At 34.2% G+C, this 10,609-nt stretch overlaps 1 protein-coding gene across 1 annotated transcript; it reads left to right on the top strand.

The window, feature by feature from the left end:
- The first annotated feature begins 57 nt into the window (after positions 1–57).
- Positions 58–5,736, top strand: Icmt (isoprenylcysteine carboxylmethyltransferase ste14). The gene is made up of 5 exons (XM_088234862.1): positions 58–459; positions 2,513–2,771; positions 3,549–3,658; positions 3,897–4,004; positions 5,453–5,736. The coding sequence occupies exons 1-5, from the start codon at positions 268–270 to the stop codon at positions 5,624–5,626; spliced, it is 843 nt and encodes a 280-aa protein (XP_088090988.1). The 5' UTR covers positions 58–267; the 3' UTR covers positions 5,627–5,736.
- Positions 5,737–10,609: the final 4,873 nt, after the last annotated feature.

Below are 10,609 nucleotides of genomic sequence, written 5' to 3'. Positions count from 1 at the left end.
ATATTTTCCCGCAAATCGAGTACTTAATTAACGATAAAAGCCGTTGGTAAATATTTTGTTGGCGTATTGGCAACATTATAAAGTGAACTGTCTAAAATCTACAACAAAATGTGAGGTTATTAGGAGTTAATGAGAATTAGTGTTAATGTCAGTCAATTGCAGTATTTTTTGCTCAAAAATACAAAACTACAAAATGAAAGTTATATATTTTTTTATTATTTCCGATTTAAATTGTTCGTGATGTGATATTTGGAAAATACGTACAAAATGACACAAATTGGCTACCAGAGCCTCGTTTACTTTACATCTTCGGCATTGCTATTTTCTTCCATTTATTTGACGGAAGCGTACCTAGGATTGATGCCAAAAGTTTGGGGAACCATATTCTGGGGCCCTCTTCTTTACTTTTCAGTGATAAATATATTTTTAAGGATATATCTTAAAGGATTTTTATACGATGTAAGTAGTGAAAATATATATTTTTTTTGTTTAATTTGTGCTGGATGTAGTAGAAAGTGGACGTATCTGACCTTTCAAATGCTGATTGTGATTTTCTGCCAATTTTTCTGATCTCATAACCTTATTTAGATGCATGGATATCACAGTAATCAAAGCAACATCAGTAAAAAATATTAGGGTATGTGAAAAAACATTTAAGAAGAAAAAAAAATCAAAGTTCAAACATAATATTAAGGAAATATGTGTTAAACAACTTATAAATTAAATATATGTACATTGTTATTATTAGAGCACAGATAAGAATATGTTTATGTGTGCCATATTTCCTGATTCAAAACAAAGTAAATAACTATTCCTGCCAGAGACGTCGGACATCGTAAGCAAACGTTCTAGCGAGGCAGACTAATCTCTACTCGATTCTCACCTGAGAGAGAAGCCACTGGGTGGAAAACACTCGTTTGTGGCTCTATTTTCGTATTTACATTCCTCCCAGGCATGGCAGAAACATTCTTTACGAAGTTAAAATACGGCATCGTCAGTATGCTGATAAAACCTTCTAAAATATTATAACAGAGGTGAAGAACATTAAAGAGAAGGTAATATAGAAGTCTAGGCATCTACAGGGCTTATGACCTGTCAATTGCTGGTTTAAGTGGCCACTTTACACACTGTGTAACATTCTGTAGATGCCTAGACTTCTATATTACCTTCTCTTCAATGTTCTTCATCTCTGTTGTAATATGTTAATATAAACAGCTCCCCAGGGAGTTGAATCCAGTCCTTGTCTACAAAAATTTGGACAAACTCTAAATATTGTTGAAAACCTTCTAAATTCATTTTTGCCTATACTGAGAAAGAATAATTTAAGTGTTTGACTCGACAGGCGTTATATAGTATAGGCTGCATTTGGTTTTAAACTCCCAGCTTTAGGTTCCTGGCACTATATTTTTTTAAAAAAGGAAATATTTGCATTCTTTTTATTTACCCAAATATTTCGAATTTTGGGCCATTTTCAACGAGTTGTAAATAACTCACTATTAGAAAGTGGGAATCAAGTTGGGGTAGAGTGGGGTTCGAACCTCGGACCTCTGACCCGTGAGTCCGCAACACTAGCCACGGGACCATAACCTGATTCAAATACACGATGACATGTGATGATGATGATACTGAATCTACTGCCAACTTTGACACGGTACAAACTACATACTAGTACATTAATTAAAATTAAAACTTTATTTTTAAAATAACTACTTTATTTTTTATTTTAAATCATTTTTAAACTTAACTTAGTATCATTTATATATATACACATTTTTTTTGCACCCTTTTTTTAAAGTGAGTAAATATGAGATCTACAGACAGCCTTCACACTGCTGAATGTGGCGTCTGCTACTCTTTTTCACTTTCTTTTTTCTACAGTTCTTTGTGAAAGCTGCCCTTTTCTGTAACATATACTCCCGGGTATTTAAAACTCTCGACCCTTTCGATGATTCGGTTTAACAAAGCCAGGTCACGCCTATATGACGCCCGCATAACACCTATTCTCCTCTACGGATGCGAATCGTAGCACCCCACTGGGGCCCAAAACAGCAAAATTCTGAGTTTTGAGAATAGATGTCACAGAAGAATCTCTGGTGTGCGGTGGTCCGGCCTCTTTTTTCTCGGTCGTCTTTAATTTCTGCATCCATCACCATTCGCATTGTAAATCCTTTTAGCCGTTTTTTCTCCATCCATTCACTCTACATGTCCAAACCAATGCAGAACTCCTTTCTTGATTTTGCCGATAATGCTTACCTCAGCCTTGCGTAATCTACAGATCTCGACATTTGTGCACCTATTGTACATAGTTTTACCACACATTCGCCTGGGAAATCGTATTTTAACAGCATTCAGCATACTTTCATCCTTGTTTTTCCAATTATTTACTTTGCTCCCATACATTAGGATCGGTACCATGAAAAGTCTATACTTAATGGGAAACTTAAATTATAAAATGCTTTAAAACAAATAAAAGGGAAACAGCCATAATTTTTTTAATCAATTTATGTAACAGGTTGCTATACGGTCCACATTCCTCGGTTGCGCCTTTGCGACAGGGTTGTACCTGTCCTGCTTCAATGACGGGTGGCGCGTGCTCGGCATGTACGCGGCGGTGATGGCGGCCTTCCATTACGGCGAGTTCCTGGCCATCGCCGTGTCTAACCCGGATTCACTGTCCGTGGACTCCTTCATCCTCAACCACAGCCTACAGTATGCGGTAGCCGCTGTCTCCAGCTGGCTGGAGTGGGCCCTGGAGATGTACTTCTTCCCAGGTTACTTACTATTATGAACAACTTAGTTAAATATTAATCCCAGAGGTCATCGCTGCGCTCCCAATCTTGAACTAACGTACTTAAGTTTGTTAGCCAAAACTCTTTGTGGAAGTTCTTTGATCTACAAATTTGGAATAACCAGTGACCGGTTTCATCGCTTACGTGACATTTTCGAGACTGGTATCTTTTTTACAGTCAGGTCCGCTTCCCATATTTCAGACGTGAACAAACGCCGACAAACTTTTAGCTATGGACGTTCAGGGCGGCGAGAACCTGATGCCTTGTGAAGTAGGCGAGCCTGATTAAGGGTCTCAGGAGGCAACAGGTGTAGGAGCTTCCCTAACAACAATTCTCTAAATCCTACATGTAAATTTTTTTATTATACTTTATGAAAAAATGTATTTAAATAAGTACACAACTCACAATATATACAAACAAAAACATGATATTAACTTCGCAAAGAGTAGGTTGAAAATCAATAAATGGAAAAATTGAAATAACAACAAAAGTTCTTCAGTTTTACAATGGAAAGTTAACATTTATCTTCAATTTTATCTACAAAGTAAAATTAGGTTTTCTGTATGAAAAGCAGAATATGCATACAATTTTTCCTTCTAAACATGTTCAATTATACATAGGTTACTAACAAAGATACTTTAAATGTTCATGCAAATATAATCATTTTTGTACACAAATATCGGTTTTTCTTTATAGACAGTCAAAGATAACCCTGTTAACATCTAATTGTAATCGGGGCCCCGATGATTTATTTTTCAGAATCTAAAACATTCTTCACAATTTCTTTACTGGGTCTTGCTGTATGCATTGGTGGAGAGATTATGAGGAAGGGTGCTATGCTAACTGCCAGGAAGAATTTCAACCACTGTGTAAGTTTCAAACTATCACATACCTTGTTTCAACAGTTGCGATTGAATGATAACATAATTTAATTACTTTTTTGTGACTAACGCCTCATTGAAAAAAAATGAGCAATAGAAAAAGTTAATGTAAGCTATTAAGATAAAAGTATTAAAGTATAGTGATAAATAAAAATATATCCTAAATTACAACATTATGCTATTTAATTTTTGCAATTTGTAAATACTTATGTGTCTAAATTTTCAGGTTCAATTTCACAGACAAGAGAATCATGTTTTGGTGACTCACGGATTGTATTCTGTCTGCAGACATCCGAGTTACGTTGGCTGGTTTTACTGGTCCATCGGTACACAGGTTTGCTATTTCAATATAAATATGTTTCCGTCAAAACTCGTCCCTTTCCCTCTCTCTGTGAGTACCGAATAAAGCTTCTCGCTACTATCTGTGGCCCTTTTACTTTGACAGCAGTTATTAATGTGTCGTCAATAGAGTATGATGAATGAATGAGGTCTCTCGAATGACAAAAAGACATGTGAATATATTTGTTTGCATTTAAAAACAAATGGTTGGATTCGCACCCCTTTAAGGAACATGTCGATATTTTTAATAGCTTCATATCCATATAGCGAGAAATCTACATTAGAAAATTTTGCGGACAGCACAGGCGGCTCCTGACCAAAAACACTGGCAGTACTTTTCTTTGCATTTTGTCAAGTTTAATAATATTATAACATATGTATTTTTGACATGGTGGTGTAAACGAGCGATAACATGTGCAATGACAGCTCAGGCATCGCTTTCTAAATCCGCCACTGTTTTATGCGCCCTAACATTGTACGCAAATTGTTCTTAACTAAATCACATATTTTTTCCCAATATTCTGTCAATACGCATGTTCAAAGTGAGGTTACAAGCAAACTGCATATCTGCGAGTGCGTCGGGACTGCATGGATTACGTATGTTGTCTTCTCCCTCAAACGCACACAGAATTTTGGAAAAAAATTGATCGGAACCAGCATGAACACGATCACAATACTAGAGAAAAGAACAAAATTAGACTTCCATTTAGGAAAAAGGCAAAGTCACAAAATTCAATTTTATTTAAAGCAATTAAAAAGTATTACGAAATGGAAAAAAATATTTATGAAGAAAAAAACATATCAAAATTTAAAATAATGGTCAAGACAATAAACAACTTATAAATTAAATATATTTGCAATGTTATTATTAGAACACACATAACAATATGTATGATATGTGTGCCCTACTTTAAGATTTAAATAAAAAATAAAAAAAAAATAAAAAAATATAGTATATCTCGCTCAAGCCACGGTTTTACCAGATCTAATATTTTTCATACAAATTTAGCGTAAAAGCTCGTGCAAAACAAAATATGCGCAGTAAAGATTAGCGCATGTGTCAGATAACAAGACAAGAAGGTCGTCTGCTAGAGTCGATCTCGCCAGATCTTTGGGCACTAGTATTGAATAAAATATAGATACATGTAATGTTGGATGTTGCAATGATCCCCTGTCTCTTTGTATTACTGTTAATATTTTTACTATGAAAATTTATATAGTTTACTTGGCAGTGTACTGTACTTATGCCCATACTAAGAAACAGCCAACAGATCACTTAAATCTGTCAGTGACAGGTCATAGGCCCTGTAAATGTCTAGACTTCCACATTGGTATGTTTTGTGGTGGGGTTTTTATGTTTTCTGTGTCATATTTGATAAAACTAGTTTTTAATTGACTACTAATAATTTTCACTTTCATTTTGTTTTATATTTTTTCTTTCAGATTATTTTGTTAAATCCAGTTTGTGTTGTTATGTACACGCTGGCCTCGTGGGCGTTCTTCCACGATAGAGTTTACTTCGAAGAACAAACATTGGTGAATTTCTTCGGCGAGACATATCAGAGATATCAAAAATCTGTTTCAACCGGGTTACCTTTTATCAAAGGATACGTATAGTATTTATATGACAATTTTTTGTGTAATTTCACGGATTTCTCTTACTGTCGAATGTTTTTTTTTCAATGTCAAAAGCACAGGTCTGCAAAACATTAAATTTGAGATATCAAGGTTTGGAGTTTATTCTAAATTTTACTTATGTGTTAATTTCATTTATCCCCATAATTTTTACTAACTAAAATGTCAGTTGTCTTACTTTTAAATTATTTTAGCTTTTGCCCAATTTGTGTGAATTATTTCGCTTTCTAACTCATCTGGAAGTCCCGACTTAATACGGATTTAGCAAGTTGAGACATGAGCATGAAAGCAGATTCGTGTATTGTAAATAACAGTAACAAAATTAAATACATAAAACTAAATCATTACTTAGCTTCATTATTATTTTTAGACAATTTTAATTGCGTTTTTTTGAGGCAATGGTGTCTTTAATGACACACTGTTTGTTTATTTTATATGCCTAAAATTTCGAAGCCCTGCTGGAAAATGCTGGAGCAATACCTAGAAGCACAGAAAACGTTAAATTTAATTTGAATAGATCTTTAAAAAAAAAACATTTTTTGATTGTTTGTGAAATTCCAATTAGGAGTAATTGATTTTAACTTTTTCTTCACTGTGACTTTCATCACAGATACCTACAACATTTCTTAGAAAACTAAGCTAACAGACCCAAAGTTCAAATAACATTACTAAATAATTGCTTCGTTTTAATATGTTGACTAATATTTTTTGCAAATACGACATACGTATTTCCAGAAAGTATGATTGATTTTCTACATAACTCCCACCATTTCGTGGACACTTATAGCGCGGCAAAGTCTTTTGTATTCCTTCTTCATAAAAGGGGACGCCTACTTCGTTTATCACTATCACAACCTTCATAGAACTGTCTCACCCATCTCCTTGCCATTATTATTATTATTTTAAGCGAGCGAATTAAAGCTGATTTACTTAAATCTATTTTAACGAAAGTTAGTTGTTAGCGCACTTTAACCTTTCCAAAAACAAATCTAGTCCATTTTTAAAAAATTATTGAGACTACACGCCGAGAGACCAGCTCTTGCGGCAGCTTATTCCAACCATCGACAACCCTATTACTCAGGAAATGTTTCCGTGGATTTAGATTGAATCTAGTTTTCTTCAGTTTCAGACTGTGGCTTCGAAGTAGAGCATCTTGTTCAAGCTGAACATGTGATCCGAATTCGGGCAGCCATAGTGACTGTTGGGTATCTCGTATGTCTCTATAAGAGTTTCCGGTCTCTCCGTGTAGGAAAGACGTTTCAGGCTCGGCAACACCTTTGAAGATTGTCTTTAGTCTCTTTATTATCACTTGTTGCATATTTTCCGTATACCTCGCAGTATTTATAATTTTCTCAAACTGAACGGTTTGGGTAGGTAGGAAGAAATTGCCTTAAGGCAATATGCCTGCCCTTATATGTATATATATTGTAGATGTATATAAAGTGTCAAATAAATAACTGTCGATGAATGTAGACCGGTCTAATGTTCTTCGCATTAATGAAACAAATTACAGACCTTATCTCGCAAGCGGAGAGATTTGAAATTTTATTCGGCATTTTAAACAACCACCACAAACAGTACACAACAATCAGCTAACTCCTCGCTAGATCAGGGTAAATACCACGCATGCGCGAAACTGCGATCGCAGTGCAGCGATGGCAAGAAATACAAACAGAACTTACACTTCTGGATATACGTTGTACATATGACCACATTTTTCTGCTACTTATTAAATGCAGACAACTGGTTTTTTACATGAATATGTTACTACCATCTTTTTATAACAGTATTTTTATAAATGTAAAAATAACCCCAGTTCAAAAGATATATAAGATATAGTATTGTATTGTATTATAATTTTCACGCATTTATAATTTGAATCTAATGCATTAATAATATTACTTTTATTGTCAAAAAGCTAAATGTGTATGTAAATTGAAAGGGGTTATCGGAGTGTAATATTATATAATGAATATTCTAAATTGTAACTTACTAAGTACAAATGTGTAAAATAGATTTACATTTAATTTAATATTGAATCGGATAACCACAATGTCTGTTATCGGTGTATCTCAATGGAGAAGTTCAGTGCTACGGGAATTGGATACAGAAAATATTTACTTACGTGCAATATTTTTTAGCTTAGTTTGATAAACTTTTAACAATTAAAAAAATATTTTAAAAACCACTGAACTTCCTCATTGCTGTAGTTTTGTGGTAGATGGTGCCTGTAGTTTTGGCATTATTGATTAAAAATAAAGATGTGTATTTATGAGAGATTTGCAGGAAACATTTCGGTATTCATTGGAGGTAATGGCGAGCGCAGTTTTTAACTAGGGTAGGCAGCAGGAAAAATAACACAGCACATTATTAATGTTCAAAATCTTAACTGAGCAATATAATGTACCCAAGTTGAAATCAATGTTCACTATGAGTGAAAACCGCCGTCTCAGAGGTCATTTATTGAAACTAAACACTGCCTCCTTCTCATCCAACCCCAGGAGAAACGGAATGGCCTTCCCGAGAAAGTGATCGGTGCTAGTTCAGTCAATGTTAACTAGACGCACACATCAATTTATAATGTTTAATAACCACGTACACTTGTACACTTTATATACACGCATCAGCTTAATAGCTGCTAGTGTATTATTAAATGTTATGTGAAAAATCTTGTCGGACAATTTCCTTCACAAAAATCGCTTTATCTCATCGGCTGTAGTCAATGTTGAAATTACCCAAGTCACTTCAACCAAAGTAACTGCTGTTATTCCTAAAACTGTTTAGGTGTTGCAAAATAAAATGCGAGGGAAACAATATAAACACATAGTCTGTTAAACTCATAATGTCGAACTGAATTTACGTGCAACTGTCCAACTTTTATTTTGGAATAATTTTAATTTGACGTACATCATCGTTCATGTGATTTTTTAAATTCTTGGTTTTTTATTCTTGCATTTTAACATTTAATTTTTGATATTACTAATAGTTTTATGATAATCTAGTAGGGGGGGCATTGCTCTTTTGCCTTATGGAACGCACGCCACCGACTGGAGCAAATTTAAAACCACCCTTCGCTAATATGAAACGGAAAATATTTTGATTTTTAAAATCAATAAACAAAATATACGAATAGTGATTTAATTAGTAATGATTTAGATAAAATTATACACAGGTACCAGTCCTGAAGATGCCTTCTTAGGCGAAAGCGCTCATTGGAAAAATTAAATAAAAGTGAAACTAAACCCAGCAGTTTTATTTATAATTTTATCTAAATCATTAACTATGGAGTTTTATCAAGAAATATCTACAAAAATCATCAATATAATTTATTTGTATAAAAAAAACACAACTTTCTATTAGTTACTATAGAAAACAATCAATTACTATATCGGTATGTGCATACGAGATGTGTTTAGAAAATAGCAGGAAATTTTCAATGTTGCTGGTTTGGAGAGTCTGATTGACAATTTTTTTCAAAATTATGTTGGTATACATGCCCCTGAAATATGCTAAAATTTTCAGCTGTATTCATTGTTTACTTTTTCTGTGGCAGCCGCTAAAGTTAGACGTGCTCTGCGATTTTCGTCTTGGCGATTCAGAATGCCTCCACTGGGACGATTGAGCCTTGGTTTCGTCGTCATGTCCGTAAAGTCATATTTTGTCACCTGTTATAACACGTTTCAGTAATTCTGCATCAGCGTTGACTTCATTTAGTGACACCTGAACAACTTCCATTTGCCGCTGTTTTTGTTTGAAATTCAAAAATTTTGGAACAAATTTGCTGCCACGCGTTTCATTTATTTTAATGCTTATTTTTTAAATACTAACTAAATAATTAATAATTTGTTATTTGTACTTACTTTTCCTTTATTTCAATGCTCAACTGAACCAAATGTGCCAACTTAGTAAATATGTATTAATTTTTATATATTTTCATATTACAAGCACATACTTTCTTTCAAAATGTTCAGAGTAAGAAGGTTCTGGAATGATCTCCTTGTAATTGTATTCCGAAAGGAACAGAGACATTTTACTATTTCTATGTATGTAGTATCTTCTATTTACCGACCGCTTAAAACAAGGGAACACGGCAAAAACAGGCTAGTAGCATTTTCCTGAATTAGTTCAATAGAATGGCACATTCACAATCAACAAAATGTGGCTCCTTGTCTAGATAAATGGTAGGAAAAACATATGGAGTCATGACTGGCAGAAACCCAGTAAAAAAGACAACGGTTGGTTTAATAAACTTGTTTTTGTCTGTTCATGGAAGGAGTTTTTTTTTTATTCTAAGTGGACATTTTTTCCATTTTTTGTTTTCTGTGCTTGTGTGTGAAAATACATTTTGCATTAATTGAAAACCTATTTTTTTAACCGGTTAAGTGCCATAAGCGCCGGCCATACAAAAATAGTGCGTAAAGACGCGTGCCTCTGTACGCATTTTATGCGTCGAGGTTGAGTATCCCGACCAATTTTAGATTTCGTAGACATCTTGATGATAGAAGTTTGATGAGACACTAGGAATTATTAAAATTATCAGATTAATCATATTAAAACCTCTGTGGTGTAGTGGTCAAGACGCTTGACTCACACACGAAAGATTCCGGGTTCGATTCCCGGTGAGAACACAAAAAATAAAAATGTGATTTTTCTCAAGCCTGGGTGTTCTGTGATGTAATTTACCACTAATTGGGCCTTAGGAGGCCAGGGCTTGTTGTGGTGCAAAAATAAAATTAAAAAATCAACATGACAGCGTTTCAAATGAGAGTTTCTAAAAACTGTCTAAAACTTTGCAGCCTGCTGGGAACTGCCATAGCAATACCTAGCGGAACAAAAAAGGCTAAATATATTAATCCAGTATCTGAAATTTTTGTGATTTTTATTCTTTTTGCTCTACTGTAAAATTCATTAATAATTAATTAGCCCGTTTTTGCCGTGTATTGCTCAAATTATTAGGCTGTCGTC

This window comes from Micrasema longulum, unplaced genomic scaffold (genome assembly GCF_059751315.1).
Source record: "Micrasema longulum isolate JH-2025_06_02 unplaced genomic scaffold, ASM5975131v1 h1tg001296l, whole genome shotgun sequence".
Classification (NCBI taxonomy): Eukaryota; Metazoa; Arthropoda; class Insecta; order Trichoptera; family Brachycentridae; genus Micrasema; species Micrasema longulum.
The sequence above is the reverse complement of the archived record's forward strand: the minus strand, read 5'-3'. Positions and strand labels throughout refer to the sequence as shown.